A 15636-nucleotide genomic window follows, 5' to 3' on the forward strand; every position below is an offset into this window, starting at 1 on the left:
CACCCCCCCCTCCCCCCCAAAATCCCCCAGCAAGCTGGCTCCCCTTCAGAGACTCCTTCCCCCACGTCCCCTCGGGCAAAGGGCCACCACCGCTGGTGTCCAGTGCAGCCGGCCAGGGGTCCCCAAGCTGCAGGGGGGTGGAAAACAAAAAGACTCCCTTGCTCTACGTGGAGGAAGGCGCTAGGGAACGGCTCCGAATCCTGCTAATGGATGCGGGTCAGCTCCTCCACAATCTTTATCAGGTCGTCTACGGTGGCCTCCCTCTTCATGCCGCTGCCGTCATCGATCTGCAAGGAGAGGGAACGGCGTCAGGGCACGGGGACATCGGCAGGCGCTGAAGAACGCTCCCAGACCATCGCGCGTTTGGGATTTACTGCAGCCTGGATTCCTCGAGCAGGGTCCCCACTGCTGATGTTGAAGGGCCTCAGCTCGCATCACCCGTCTCACCTGCAAGTTTGCCACCACCTCCTGCATCTTGGGCCTGCTGATGTCCAGGAAGCTTTCGATCAGGTCACCGTCAATGAACCCCGTAGCCGGTTCTGTCTTGCGTTCGGTGTGAAACGATCTCCAGGTGCCACCGTCAAGGAGCCGAACCCGCACGGAGTAACACCAGCCCCGGGCTACGGGTGCGCACAGCAGCTGGGCCAGACAGACTGACGATGCTGCGTCAGGAGGATCACAGAATTTGTGCCGCATTTTTAGGGCTACCGCAAAGCCAGATTCGTCCTCAAACCCTGCAAGATAGACTCCTCTCTACCGCAGGCGCCTTTCTCTTCGAGCACAGAGCCCTGGGCACCCGGCAAACGCGCTACCACCCTCTCCAGCTGATGTACGCTCCCACCGGAGCGTCCCAACCTCCAACACCCCACCCCGCGCCTGGCTCAGGCCAGATTCACAAGCCAGCCCCCAGCATTGACCGGCACACGGGCTCCTGACCGAACTGCGAAAGGATATAAGGAGTGCTCAATCTTGCCCACGCTCTTGATGACTTTATTCAGCCTGTTCTGCATGTCCAGGAGGAGGTTGTACCAGCTCTCCGACAGCGAGGTCACCAGTCCTGCAAAGGGCAAAAAAAAAACCGGAGACGAAGGTTCAGAGCTCAGCCCAGGGCGTCCCGGCAGCTCCCAGCAGGCAGGGATCGGCAGGCTGCCGGGACTGGAGTCGTGCTGGAAGCCGATGCCTGGGAGGGCTTGGGACAAGGAAGGAGTTTTAAAGAAAGCCGGGGCACTTTCCTCTCCCGGAAGCAATCCGGAGAGAAAAGCAGGTTGCTGAGGGTAGTACGGCGCAGACCGTCACTCGACTGGGGAACAGAGAAGAACGGAGACGTGAGGAAACCCCAGCCCAGGTTCAGCAGCAGGGAAGGGAACCTGTTACCCTCCCGCTCAGGCTGGGGAACCCTGACCCTTACCAATCATGCCGTTGACCGTGCCGAAGAGAACCGAGCCCTGCGTTGGCGTGGACGTCTCACCCAGGTTCTGCATGACCAGAGACCCATGACAGAAGACATTGACGAACTCTCCGAGGTGGGACAGCCCCACCTCCTGCAAGTGCTGGCGCTCCTCGTCGGTCGTGGCCGCACTGAAATCCAAAGCACCCTGCTCAGCCTGTGCTGGGGCGACATGAAAGCTTCCCCTGCTCCCACCTCGCTGCTCCTCAGAGCTGGGCACGCTCCTCCCAGCTTTCCTGCCTGACACACGTGCCTCTGTAGCCGTAACGTGGAGGAGACCAGAAGGTCCCATCACCCCATCCCTCCCGTGACACATTGCCACATCCCCCTCACAGCCAGCTCACCTGTCCTTCTGGCACACAAACAAATTGAAAGCGTTCTCCGCTCCCAAGAAGTTGTCGTCGTCCAGGATCTCCACGGCACTCATCCAGTTCGGATTAAAGTCCCGGGCAATCTGGAAGGGAACGAGGGGAGAGGCAGCGTGCACAGATGGCCGGTCCTGTGATCCAGCATCTTCATTCCACCCAACACCAACGTTCAGGAGCAAGGTGGGATCCAGTCTGTCCCTCTCTGCTGGATGAAGCAGCTGAGCGCGAAAGGTGCCAAGCACCTTCCGGAGGTGGCCCTGGCCCGAGTGGCACTCGGACAATGCCGGGGCACTCCCTGGGGCAAACGCAGACCGGCCCGTGCCCAAGCCGTGCCCAGAGCCATTCTGACAATTTAAGCGCACAGGCTGTCTCAGGGCCCGGTCCGTCCCCCAGCTACGCTGCATTTGCCGACAGAGACGCAGCTACAGTCGCACCAAGCCATTCCAACCGTACAACAGGCGGTCCAGATGGCAGCTCCCCACCCCTGGCAGGCAGCAATCATGCACCCAAAGCCTGCTCTTCTCAAGGCTGCTGATTCATTGCCCAGTTTCCTGGAAGCCCGGGGATCCGTCCCTCCAGAAACCGCGGGGATCCGTCTAAAAGCACGCGCAGGTGACGCTGCTCTCCTTGCACAGCCCTACAGCCTTGTCTTCAAAGGGCTAGCAAGGCGGGGTGGGCCAGGCTCCTTCTTTTATCACCTTAAACACTGTTCCCCCTGCCCAGAGCCTGTTGGAAGAGGCAGCACGGGCTTCCAGCACGCCTTCGACCAAGACTATTTAACAGCATTGATACCTCCTCAAAGTTTCCTTCCATGGGCTTGTATGCAAGGAGGAGGACAGACCGCATCAGATCTCCCACAAGGATGAAGTCTCCCTTGGTCTTCAGGTAGAGCGCCATGATGTTGTTGTAATGGTTGCACTCCGTGCGCAGCTCTTTCTCCGCTGTCCACTCATACAGGCGCACCTGAAGGAAGGGACACGGCTCTGAGCCGGCGTGGACGCCCGCGCCAGCCAAGGCACACTCCCCAACAGAGCCAAGACACACTCCCCAACAGAGATCGGGGACCCGGCTGACATCCGCAGAGCTGGAGCGGCTTCCAGCTCTGAAACGCACTCCTAAAACAAGTCAGGGTCTTGCGAGAGCCCTACCGTGCTGTTGATGCTGGCTAACAGCTTCCCGTTGAACTCCACCATGGAATACACAGCCCCCTTGACCTCCTTCTCAGCCAGGCTCTGCAGCTTCCCTGGAACAAACCCATGCACCGCCCGGTTATTTGCCCTGCACTCCCAAGGGTGGCAAGCCCAGGGGGTTCAGACGAGCTGCTCTAAACATTGCTCTCCCTAGAAACTGTCTCAGAGGATCTGCGGGCAAGTAATGCAGGAGTGACGTGGCAGCGGGGGCAGACACGGAAAGCAAATCCCAGAATCCAGTTCCAGTGAGGGATTCTTGGGCTTCTCGGGGAGATGGGAGGGAAAAGGGAACACGCCGTCATGGCCTGCAGCGGAGTGACAGCACCTACGGATCCTGTCTGCGGGCAGCCGACAGCAGGCCCCTCAGGAAAAACCTCTCTGCCTGCTACGGGGACGTGAGCTCTCCCGAGCCTGAGGAGCTCATCTCTGATCTCCCTCAAGCAGCTGGACTTGGCCACGCGAGAAGACCTTGCTCTTACCGTCACAGTAGTGGAAGACAACGATGCGGCCCTGTTTGGGCTCTGCCTCCTCGGGATATACCATGGCGGTGCCCACGATGAAGTAGGTGTTCGGATCCTTGCCAAGCTTGCAGGAGACCAGGCTGAGGGCGTACTCGTTTTGCAGAAACTGGTGAGCATGAAGCACTGTGCAAAGAGGGAAAAGCAGAAACAGCTGGGTCCCCCGGGTCCCGGCAGGCAGCACCTCCACGCGTGGGCAGAGCGGCTCGCCTAGGAGCAGCTGAAAACTTAAGACACGTCCGAGATGGCTGCCTGGAGATCCCCTCTCCTATTCCCCACCACCACCTTGTGCCATCAAAAAAAACCCAACCCACCCCACTATGCCCTGTGGCTGACGCTCCTCCAGGAAAAATGCTTTGACCGAAGGAAACGTGCGAGATCACAGATCTTCACAAGTCTGTGAAGATCACAAGTCTCAGCCGCACGCTGATGGGCTCGTCCTGGAGGAGAAAACTGGCCTAGGGTATGGCCAGCATTCGGGACTGGTACCTTCGAAGGTGTGCTGGTCTATGATGAGCAGGTTGTGCACCTCCACCTCCTCTCCGAAGGATGTCTCGTGTGGCGCTGTGCTGCTAGAGAACAGCTTGCTGGTGCTCACGCTGCTGGACAGGGCCTAGGACACAGTAATATCGGTCACATCCTTGTGCTACTCGGCACGTCCTCACGCTGCTCCACGCGGGCTGAGGCAACCGGGAACCAGAAGAACGAACGGGAGAGAAGGTGAAACAAGGAGCCCACTGGACCTGGGTAAAGGGACACGCTCCCTGCACCAGCAGAGATGTGTGACACGCACGGCAGAGGTAGCACTGCCGAGCAACAGCGTTAATAGAAGAGTTTATGCAGTGTTGTGGCTTCCACCAGAGCTACTGCCTGAAGGGGACTTGTGCCTGCGTCCCCGGGAGAAGGAAACCGTTTGAGACCAAACAGAAACCTGTACGGGAGACTGAAGGAGCAGCAGCACCCAAACCCAAAGGTGATCTGACAGAACAGTGAGCATGCCAAGGCTGCCAGAGAGCAGCACAGAGAGCCCTTCTCACCACCACGGGGAGATCTTACCACCCCATCTCCGCCCAGGCTGCCAAAGGGAGAGCTCGCACTCAGAGCTTTGGAAGAGAAGATTGTCAAGGAAAATCCGCATCACGGTTTGGCCTGAGGAACTGCGATACCCATAGCCCAGAGCTCAGGGACGATCTAGCAGCTACCCCTCACCTGGGTGCTGGCGCTGGGTCTGAGCGCAGTGGTGCCCCCACTGGCATCCTGCACCTCGATACGACTTGAGAGCACGCCGAAACACTGCGATACCTCTTGGTAGCAGATCTTCCTGCGGGACAAAGAGAGCTGTGTGGGCAGGAGAGCCAGGACAGGCCACTCCAAGGAGAGCACAGAGGCTCTGGAGACAAGAGGCAGAGCTGCTCACTTGCCCAGCCTGCTCTCAGCACAAGCCACCAATTCAGTCTGCGTGCTAACTGAGCCCCCAGCAGGAACGCTGACTGCGAAGTCTCCCCCCCAACCTTGTCCCATGCAGCAGAGCACGGGCCCTCAAGCCAGGCTCCCTCCCGCTGCTCAGCTCACCTGGGCGATTCATAGAGGGGAACCGTGCGGATGTGCAGCTTCTGGATCTCGTCGATGGTGCCGATTGTCAGGGTGCTGTTATTGGCCAACGCCAAGCTGTATGGGGGGAAAAAAAAAACACAACCACCAAACTCCATGAGCAATGGCGCTTATAAGGTGAGTGGCACAGCAAGAACCTCCCTCTCCTCCGCGCCCCTCAAAACTGCCGATCCCAGGATCCCCTCTGCCGATCCCAGGATCCCATTGCAGAGTCCAGACCCCCCCCACCCCGTGTCACACAAGGCAAGGTGCAGGCTCACCTGTCAGGATACCCATCCGAGTTGAGGGGACACATGTAGTTCACCTCCTTCAGGTTGACATTGGAGAAGACCAGCTTGTGGTTACTGCTGTAGATGACGGTGGGGCGGTCAGAGCAGGCGAACACGTTGGTGGTGGAGAGAGAGCGGAAAGTCCTCAGGACGGTGGGCTGGGTCCCAAGGGTCACCTTCTTCCGGTCACTCAGCAAGCCTGCAGAAAAGGAGCACCGGTGTGTTGGGAGCCGCCGCAACGGAGCTCGCAAGAGCAGGACGGCAGAGTGCACCACGGCCGCAACACCTTGGGAAGAAACGAGCACGGGTAAACGCATCCTGCTGTCAGCACAGGGCAGCAAAGGAACGGACGTAAGCATCAATCTCCCTTCTCCGGAGCCCACTGGAGAAATCCACCAACTCCCAGTGCCCACAGCCAGTCCCACCTGAGCACGACCCCGTCGCAGTGAGAAAGCAAGGAAGAGAAAGATCTCTCCAGAAGGATGAAAGAAAGCACGTCAGGCAAGTCAGAGGGCACGAGTCCAGCCGCCCTCTCCAGCAGCCCGCTCAGTGCTAGTGCCTGTAGTCACCTGTCTCGAGGCTGAGCCCGAAGTAGAAGAGAGCTCCATCCCCCAGGGCACACAGAAGGTAATGGCTGCTCTCGAAGGTCGTCATCAGGATGGAGCGAGGGATGATTTCTGCAGGGAGCAGGAGAAGAGAAGGCTGATGTCACTCACAACTCAGCCAGGTCAGCGACCGCTGCCACCACCCGGCAGCCCCAGGAGAGCCCCACCTCCTCCCAGCATCTCTTTGTGCAGCAGTTCAAACGAAGGCAGCTTTAGGATGCGGGCGGAGATGTCAGTCCAGAGCCCAATCGCACACAGCGGGGACCTGCCGTTAGTGTCCCCCAAAGGGGTGATGTCCAGGCAGGCAACTTCATGCTCCATTTCTGTGCAGCTGGCAGGAAGGAGGAAGCAGACAGAGGTGTCAGTCTTGAGCCCAAAGACAGACAGCAGAGGCTGAGAGCCCTCGGGCCAGGACGAGACACACGCACCCACCTGATCTGCCTGAGCTCCTGGGGTCGGATCTCCAGGTAGTACAGGGCTCGTCCCACAGCCACCACTACCTGGTTACTGTTACAGGAAGCCACGCTGATGTTCTTTCCGTTGGGCTCTTTCCACTCGCTCACCAGGGCTTTGGGGTCCTGACTAACCAGTCTCACAGAGGCAGAGGTGATCTGGGGGCGGGGGGGGGGAAGAGAGAGAGAGAGAACACCTCTGCTCAGAGCCATCTGACATGCTCCCTTCTGACATCGGTGCAGGAAAGTACTGCAAACCCTGCCCCTGATGAGCAGCACAGATCTAGGTTAGCCCCATGATCAATAAGGGCTGTAGGGTCACCGTGAGAGAGACATCTGCATTTCCCTAGAAGTGGCATTACCTGGATCAATTGCTGATGTGCCACATTGCCACAGAAGAAAGTCTGCTGATCATCAACAAACCCCGTGAGCTCCGTCTCTTCTACTTCCTCTCCATTTAACATAAGAACCCTGAACAGAAAAGGGAACTCCTGTTATATCATGCTCCAACATGTGGCTAAGAGCCTGGCTCAACGTTAACCCCACCTTACCTGGTCTGGCCAACAAAGGACAGCACCAACGTATTGTCCGTTTCACGATGAGAGTCCGACCTCAGGGGCCACAAGCCTGCAACAAAGAGAGGCCACGTTTGCTCGCAGTGAATATTCCACAAGCTGGTGGGTGGCAAGCCCCCTGCCCCACACCCCAACCTCAGCCTGCGCACACGGCGTGTCCCCCACTGGGCCCTCGCAGGCTGCGGGTTGTATCCGACAGCACCGAACAGCTCACGCACCTTTAATCCCCGGCAAGTCAATGCTGGCGTGCTCATGAATCCCAATGCCGTTCCGGATGATCCGCAGCGAACCCTCTTTAAAAGCACCCGAGCATGTGACCAGCTGGAGGAAAAGCAGATGATCTTTACCAACCATTGCTGGGAAGCTTCCCTACTCCTCCTTGCAGCGACGGGTTCAGGGGAAGATGGGGTACCCATCTCCTCCACTTCTCGGAGGAAGTTTTTTGGTAGCTGATCCTTCCCCATTGCACGAAGGCAACCCCTTCCTCATGAAAAGGGGTATCCAAGAATTAGCCTCCCTACTCATACCACTCTTCAGTGTAAGACCTCAATACCATCCCTGCACCTGGACAAGACTTCGACATCCTCCAATAAATGGTTTGTAGACTTTTCCTTCCACGGACAACCCACGCATACATCTGGCCGGCCCAGACATCCCCAGCACCGAGAAAAGAAAAGCAGAATCGACGTTACCTGCCCTTGGCCTTGTCTTTCCAGGTCTACCACGCACATGTCGACGATGGGACCGAGGTTGGTGAAGGTCTCCATAGCCACTACATAGGAGCCCTGCTCGTTGCTGTCCACGTTGAGCTACGAATAGACACAAACAGCGGCTTTCAACAAGCAAGACCAAGCAAGTGGAAAGGGTGTGGGGCAGACAAGGAGAAGAAAGGGAAAAAAAAGTTATCCACATACACCTCTCAAGGCGACGATGAAAATAAATATGTACAAAATCCCGTCTGAACACACAACTAAGCCAGAAGACAGCTGCCATGTACCTTCACAAGCTGGGAATCCCCAAGCCGAGAACCGACAAACACAACTCCGTTGTCCAGGTAGAAAAGTTATCATACACCTCTCAAGGCGACGATGAAAATAAATATGTACAAAATCCCGTCTGAACACACAACTAAGCCAGAAGACAGCTGCCATGTACCTTCACAAGCTGGGAATCCCCAAGCCGAGAACCGACAAACACAACTCCGTTGTCCAGGTAGGTCAAGCACTCCGCAATGGATGTCTGGGAATTGAGAAGACGCGGATGAACCGCCACTAGCATGAAAAGGACCCTGCCACAGCCCGCAAGCAATACATCTGAGCTGCGGCCCAACAGGAAGACCCGGGGCGCAGGAGGGGAATTTAATCCCTTTACAAAACCCACAGAGAGTCCAAACTTCTCCCAGGAACAGCGCACAAGCACTAGGCAAAAACCTGGGAAGATGGTGTAAACTTTCAAGTGCCCAGCTCGGGAATTTCCCAGCAACCAACAGTTTCAGAGCTGTAACAACTGTGAAACTTCACCCCACCCCGGCCTTCCAAAAGGAGACACCGTTCCTACCGCTCAGTCCTCAGCGGAGCATTTCCAGGCTGCAGAGCCTCCCAGCCCCGCGGTGAGGAGCGACAGGGACAGCGCACGCGATGTGGCCGAGTCCTACCTCGCCGAGCAGTTCCACGCGCAGGTCCTTCAAGGTGACAGTGCCGTCCATCTGTTCCTCCTTCTCCAGGAGCAGCATGAAGAGGCGTCCTTCCATGTCCCCCAGCAAGTAACGGGACCCATTGGGATCCACACGGTTGTGGCACACAATCGTACTTTGCTGCACGCAAAGGAGGGGGGGGGAATTTTTAAGAACCCGTTGAAACGGCCCCAAACAGGCATCTAGCAAGGACCACCGCTGTACACGCCAGAAGGGAACAACCACATCCACGGTGCACCAGCTGCTGGCCGTAACCCCAGCAGGGTCCCGCTCCTCCTGCCCGGAGGGAGAAGGCTGGATTCGCCCTTCAATAAACCGTATCAGCGAACACAACCAGAATCTGTGGTCAAACGGTCTCGCTTTCGGTCACTAGGAACTACCTCACGTTCCTAAATTAAACATGTCGCTAGCTCGTTCACAGCCCAGGAAAGATGCCATCAGAAAGGCTGTTTTCCTAACGCTGGGCCTTCCACAGATGCAGGGATGCTCTTTGGGACCTGCAGAGCTCTAAGCCTGCTGCATCTCCGGACCCAAGCTCTGCAGACGTTTTGCTCTGTTGGTGGATGCTGCCTGGCCTCCTGTCAACGTATTTGGCTCTGGTTTAAAAACCCCGATCTTGCGGATCTTCACTGTATGCAGACATCCCACTGGCCTCGAGTACAGATGTGCCTGCACTCTGCTTGCAGGTCAAGGCCCAGATCTGTATGTCAGCAGAGCACAGGCGACTCGCTCCGCCTGCTCCAATATAACAGACTCTCCATCAGAGCCTCAGCAGCGGTCCGAGAGCCTGTAGGCATTCAGGCAACAATATTAGTATTTCTTTACCCAAGATTTATAGCTCTTTTCTAGCCCGTCATTATTTCCAGCTTAAAAGGACCTTCTGATCACAGCTCAAGCCCTCTTTCAGCCCCGAGCAGCACCTCAGCCGTGCCATTTGTGCTTCCTGCACGATTTAAATGTGGGAACTGGCCCGTCCCTCTGACAAAAACCACGAGCTCAACTTCTGTCACAAACTCTGTAAGTCTTTTTTCCTTTGAACAAGTGCCCCAATCATACACCGGTGGACTCAAGTCTCCAAAGGGCTCATTCATATCTTTTGCTGCCTGAACTGAAACCAGGCTCTGGCCTGGTCCCATGCCCAAACCACGCACTACCTCCTAATTAATCCCCTTCTCTGGGGCCCAAACAAGACTTCCGCTTCACTCCGCCATTTCCGAGCACTCCACAGAGAACAGAGCCACACGCTGCAGCGCAGGCACACGCTGCCACCCGTACAAGGATCACATACGTCCCTCAGTCCCCAAAAACACAGACCAGGCATCGTGTGAAACACCCACGCTCGCCAAACCTCTGGGAGTAAGTGGTCCTACTCCAGTGGCCTACTCCAGGACTACACCTGGAGACAAGAGCAGTTTAAATTCTTGAGTACAAGTAGCCCAATACCCTACCAGCACCCTGAGAGACGCCTGGGAATGGAGGACTTACACGGGACGTGTTTCTAGATCTCGGTAGTCACTCACCTTGATGATAGGTGGAGCGATAGCTAGGTATTTATCTCCGTTGTGATAGGTGATAGACTCCTGCCCAATGATGATCGCGCCTCCAAAAGGCTCTGGCACTGTGCAGGGGAGAAGACAAATGTCTTATTAGAGAACCCGCGCAGCACGACTGAGGCATTCAGCCTTGAGAAAGAACCGGGAGGGGAGATCTTTTACAAAGAAGGACCAACCTGCGATGACCATGGAGGCTTCAGCCTCCACGTTCTCCTGTTTCCAAGGACCTTTGTTAAACTCCTTCTCGCGCAGGGACACCTCGTACGTCTTGACGTGGCGACCCTGAGGGTCCTGAAAGAGAAGCCACAGATGACGACGTACGCTGACGACAGCCTCGCGTGCGCAGCGACAGAGGCTCCAGAAGCAGAGCTGACTAGCAACCTGCGAAGCAAGGGGACTCCACCTCACCTCCTGCAAGAGCACCGTCACCAGCGAGCTGCTGAGGCTTCCCACCCCGCCCACCTCCTCTTCGGTCTCTCTCAAACCACACACGTGTCTGAACATACGCGCACTAATGTTCTCCCTAACTTTATCCATATGTTGAGCAACCTTTGAATAAAGCCCTGTGCCAAAAAAAGACTGAAAACTATTTTTGTGTTTTTATACAAGTGATTTTCTGGGACTCATATTCATCTGACGCACAGCTCTACAAATCTGGGCATGAGTGGCACTACGCAGTACCGCCACCGCCTCCAGCTCCAGCAAGGCGTTCAGGAATTCAGCTCTGCTGTAGCGGCGCAGGTGCCAGAGCAGCTGAGCTCCCGTCTCGATGCTCCTCAGGCCTTTCAGCCTGGTTTCCCGAGGAAACATAATCTGCTTGCCGAATAATCCCCCGACGGCTCTGCCGTCCCAGTAATTCCTAGCCCAGTGGGCAATTTCAACCAAACCTGACACACACAGAAGTCTCCGAGGCAGCGAGTCCACGCAGGCTTCACCGAAACAAGCGGTGGGTGGAAAAGAGGCCCCCCCCAAATCAGCACCCCGCTACGGGAAAGGTGGTCTACGCTAACAAGCGCTTGGGAACCCGCATGGGGAGAAGACGTATGAGCACCCAAAGCAGAGAGAGGGCTTTGAACATAACCCACTGACCAATTTCACGTCTCAAAAGCTAAGACAAGGCTCTAAACCACAGGGAGCCAGGTTTCCTAAGTCACGTTGTTCACAGAACTACTCAAAAAGAGCTGTTCATCTTTTGATTTATTATGCCCCACCGCTTTCCAGATCTGAGTAAAAGCGGGGTTTGTTTTTCCCCCCCCCCCCTCCCTGTGGCTGCCAGCTCTGTAACCAAACACTCGCAGGAAAGCTGGGCACCTCCTGGCTCACCCCTCACAGCCTCCGCCGCTTGGCAAACATCCTCACCGACGGCGCTCCGGAGCCCGAGGTCCTGGCGAGAGCCAGCGGCGCAGCACCGAGGGAAGCAAAGAGCAGTACTGGCTGACAGAGAAGGGGAAGCCAGGAGGAGAAATAGCTCCGCGGGGAGGAGAAAGTTGAAGTGGGGCTGTTAAAATGGCAGAGGAGTCATCAATGAAACTTTTGACATTTCTGGACCTTTTCACTCCACGCCACAGCAGCTCTCAAGCCTTTTTTTATCGTTATGAACTTCCCCTTTTTGCGGTATCTTCTTCTGGTTTCAGAACCACACAAAAATTCTCTCAGACACTGCTATTCTATTCAGTCCAAACCCTGTGATAATGATTAATAAATTAAGAAGGAATCAAAGCAGCAGCTTGGAAACGTTCCCCTCTCCACATACACGCAAGTCAGACACCCAGGGACCAAAACAAAGCCAGAGTTTTATGTAAGGCCTAATGAGTCAGACAGAACTTGTATCTCCCTCCTGCTGCAAGTCAAATCTAGAAATACGCAATAAGCCAGCCGCCCTTAGCGCGTATTTCTAGAGCAAAGACTGGCTACGAGCGTCCCTTCCGACGCCACGTTTCAAAGTCAGCGCGGCTGCGTGGGATAAAAATACGGTCCCCACGTACGCTCCCCGGTCACACGGAAACAAGGCGGCCACGCGTTGTAAAAGCGCGCACGACACAGCCCTCCCGGTCAGGCTCCACTCCGTCGTACGAGGGATCACGGCTCCCCTCTCCCCTAAATAGGAGAAGAACGGCAGTGCTTTTGGTAAGAAAACGGTGCTTGTTCCTACGCATTCGCTGAAAATCCTTTGCTTTTTCAGGTGGAGCCTCTTAATCAAACCCCTCCCTGTTTTCTTCCTCTTTTTTTTCTTTGTGCACACCGTTAAATCGTCACGCAAGCGCCTGCGAGGTGGGCGGGATACGCGGCGGCTGGGGACGCTTCCCGGCAAGGCTGGAGAGAGCACGCTGACGTTCGTTCAGGTGACAAGGGAGAGCACCAGCTACCCACAGGGCAGGGGAAGAGCACTGTCCCGACACGGGGGGAACCCGGGCTGCCCTCCCAACCCCCAGTTACACGGTGACAAAGTGATTTCTGCCCCGTGCCTTTGCTCAGTAACTGTCAGGGGGGCGTTCAACAGCACCCAGATAGGGAACAATCAAGTCACTGCTGCCACGTGGTTAGTAGCTCTTACGGTATGAGTTTGCCGCTAAGAACCACGCCGAAGCTGAACCAAATTCACAGCAGATCCTGTGCGCTGCCGTCTCAGGAACTTTCAGCTAGGCCCAGGCTAGCCCGGAATTCGACAAAGCAAAGATAATCCCTCGCCCAGTCAGCACAGCAAAGGCTCTTTGGTTCAAAATAAGCGTTTAGAGAAGGGCCTGCAAACGCTGCCTCTGTGAGGACCCAGGCGACAGGAGAGGTTACGGCCCCTCTTTACGCTCCTGGAGCGGCCTCCCAAATACCAAACAAGAAATATTGCCTTTTTTTTTTTTATTATTTTTTTAAGGGGAACATACTGCCTTTTTTTTTTTATTATTTTTTTAAGGGGAAGGCTCAAGTCTCACAGCAGTGCTACAAGAAACAACTGACTCTGGCTCTAATCCACCCGCTCAGCACTCGCTGGAAAGACCCAGGCACTCCTCCTGAGTGTTTAACAAGGAAAAGGTCCCATCCGAAGCATCAGCTGCCCAGCTCTCGGGTGGGAGGGCGTTGCTTCCTCTCTCCCAGAAATGGAAAAAAAAAGCAGCACAGAGGAACACGGACTTTCCTCGGCTACACAATGAGCCTGCAGGAGCCAGAACCGTCTCTCACCCTGTCCAAAGCACTGCTTTCCGTTGGCTCCAGGACACTGCTGCTGCTCCAGGTCCAAGGAAGGCCTTTAGAGACCTTGGCTGGTGCACCAGCAACCTCCAGCACCCTCCGCCCGAGTCACCAATCGAGAACAAGGTACCTGGTAGACGAAGCAGATGGTTGGAGCCTGACAGCCATAGAGAAACTTCACATCGATGACCTGGAGCTCTTCCAGGCGGATGTTAAAAGCCTTTAACTCCTTGTTCTCCCGGTCCAGGGGAATGACCTTGAAGAGGCCATCATAGAGCCGCAGGCCGATCATCCGGCACTCTGGGTCAATGATGCCAATTATGCCGGTCTCTGAGGGACGACCGATGCGATCCTGAGCGAGAGATCCGCGGAGAGGGGAAAAGAGAAAGGGCAATTAGCATTAGAAAAAGATCCCCGTGGAGGACTTGGGAATAGTAGGTACAAGAGTTACCACCCTTCGGCTGAGGAAGGGCTCCCTGCACACCTCCCAGCAGGCTTTAAAATACCACCTGGCAAGCCAAAGGCGAGTCAGGCATCTCCTGCCTAAAGCAGCAGGTCCTTTCCACCCAAGAGCCTGGCAGAACTCCCACGGCACACACCTCCTCTCTCCCGGGAACCAGGCGCTCCAGGAGCAGACCCTGCAACTGGTTTTCTAATCCCAACTCTCTACTGAACGGCCTCAAGAGAAGCCGCACCGCTGCCCCGCGCCTCCGCTTTCTGTCGCTGACGGAGAGCGATGCCCTCCGCTGCTGTGAAGTGCTTTGATATCCATGACCCAACATCAGCCTCCAGAAATCCAGCCCTGTTTATCAGCCTCCACAGACCCCTCGGCGTTACTCGGCGGGGGCCGATATCAGCGTCTCCATACGTCACGAGGCAGAACCTCGGCACGGGAAGATTAAACACTTTTCCCCAAACACTCTTAACGCATTACTGACAGGACGTGCCCACCTACGTCTCCTGCCCGTAACCCCCTGCTCAGCTTCACCAACAGTAAGTCAGCAGAAGCTCAGTGCCTGGAAACAGATGGAAGATATTTTGGCTTGGCAGCTGATGGGAATCATTTGGCTAATGACTAACAAAAAGCCAGGGAGACGTGCGGATTTCTGACCTGCTCAGAAGGCGTGATTTTAATCCACGTAAAACAGAACAATGGAGAACGTCTACAATGGTAAGAGTAGCTTCAGCAGTCAAGCTTCTGGTATGCAACGTGGAGAGACCAGCCACGAAATACCGGAGGAGTCATTTCCCAGGGAAAATTCTACCTTACCTTGAGTTTTGAGCGCTAATTCTCCTTGCAGCGGGAGTACCTCAAATTAACCTTGCTATCCTGCAAACTACCCCGAGAACACAGCTGTAGCCGTGGCCTCAGTCCCTGAGCCCGAGACTGACTCACTGCAGGCAAAAACCTCTGGAAACACCAGTGGCAGCAGGTGAACCATACCGGAGTCGGCGGTAGGCAAAGAATCATAAATAACAAGGCCAAACCCCGTCACCTAGGCACATCCTCGTCACCAGCAAAGTAAAACCACCCCTAAGGAAGGGAATTCGCCCCTTCCAGGTGCTGCGGCTTCACTCACCTGCACGTTGCCGTGGGCACGGGTTATAATATCAATGCTGTCCCCGTTCTGCTTGTACTCGAGGATGCAGGCGTTATACTTGGCTGTCAGGATGAACAACAAATCCTTGCTCTCCCCCTGCCAAAGCAGAGCGGCGGCGTGCCTTCAGGAGGGCGTCAGAGCCAGCGGCCCCGGCGCGCCCGCGCCTGCCCTCCCCAGCTGGCAGGCGGCCCCCTCCCCGCAGCGCACCCACCTTGGGGCGGAAGAGCTCCATGACGGCGGTCTTGCCGTACATCCCCACCTCCTTGACGGGCCGCAGCCCCTCCGCTGTCACCACGTAGATCTCCAGCCGCGTATTCTTGGCGATCAGCAGGTTCAAATCCTCCGCCGAGGTGAAGTGCCCTGGAAAAAAGGAGAGAAGAAATCACCGCTGAGCCGCAAAGAAGCGACGAGGCGGCACCTTGGGGTGCTCTCACTGAACAACCTGCAGGAGTCTGCTCATTCTAAGGGGGGGTCTGGCCCGCAGCCCCACAGCCTCAGACCGAGCACCAGCCTCCCTGTGGCAACCCCCCCCGGCCGCGGCATCCCGACACCCCCGCACCACACCCCCACC

At 56.2% G+C, this 15636-nt stretch overlaps 1 protein-coding gene across 1 annotated transcript; it reads right to left on the reverse strand.

Annotated features, from left to right (window-relative positions):
- Positions 1–93: 93 nt before the first annotated feature.
- On the reverse strand, positions 94–15420 carry DDB1 (damage specific DNA binding protein 1). The gene is made up of 26 exons (XM_019471228.1): positions 15277–15420; positions 15045–15161; positions 13595–13816; positions 10458–10572; positions 10249–10346; positions 8690–8848; positions 8191–8274; positions 7728–7844; positions 7254–7356; positions 7012–7087; positions 6823–6931; positions 6441–6619; positions 6176–6339; positions 5973–6080; positions 5395–5602; positions 5096–5191; positions 4733–4844; positions 4013–4136; positions 3485–3649; positions 2964–3058; positions 2608–2778; positions 1792–1901; positions 1409–1578; positions 955–1057; positions 448–571; positions 94–287 (listed from the first exon to the last, which is right to left on the reverse strand). Exons 1-26 carry the CDS (start codon positions 15316–15318, stop codon positions 204–206), a joined length of 3255 nt encoding a protein of 1084 aa, XP_019326773.1. The 5' UTR covers positions 15319–15420; the 3' UTR covers positions 94–203.
- Positions 15421–15636: the final 216 nt, after the last annotated feature.

The sequence above is a fragment of the Aptenodytes forsteri genome, unplaced genomic scaffold (genome assembly GCF_000699145.1).
Source record: "Aptenodytes forsteri isolate BGI_AS27 unplaced genomic scaffold, ASM69914v1 Scaffold506, whole genome shotgun sequence".
Taxonomy (NCBI): domain Eukaryota; kingdom Metazoa; phylum Chordata; class Aves; order Sphenisciformes; family Spheniscidae; genus Aptenodytes; species Aptenodytes forsteri.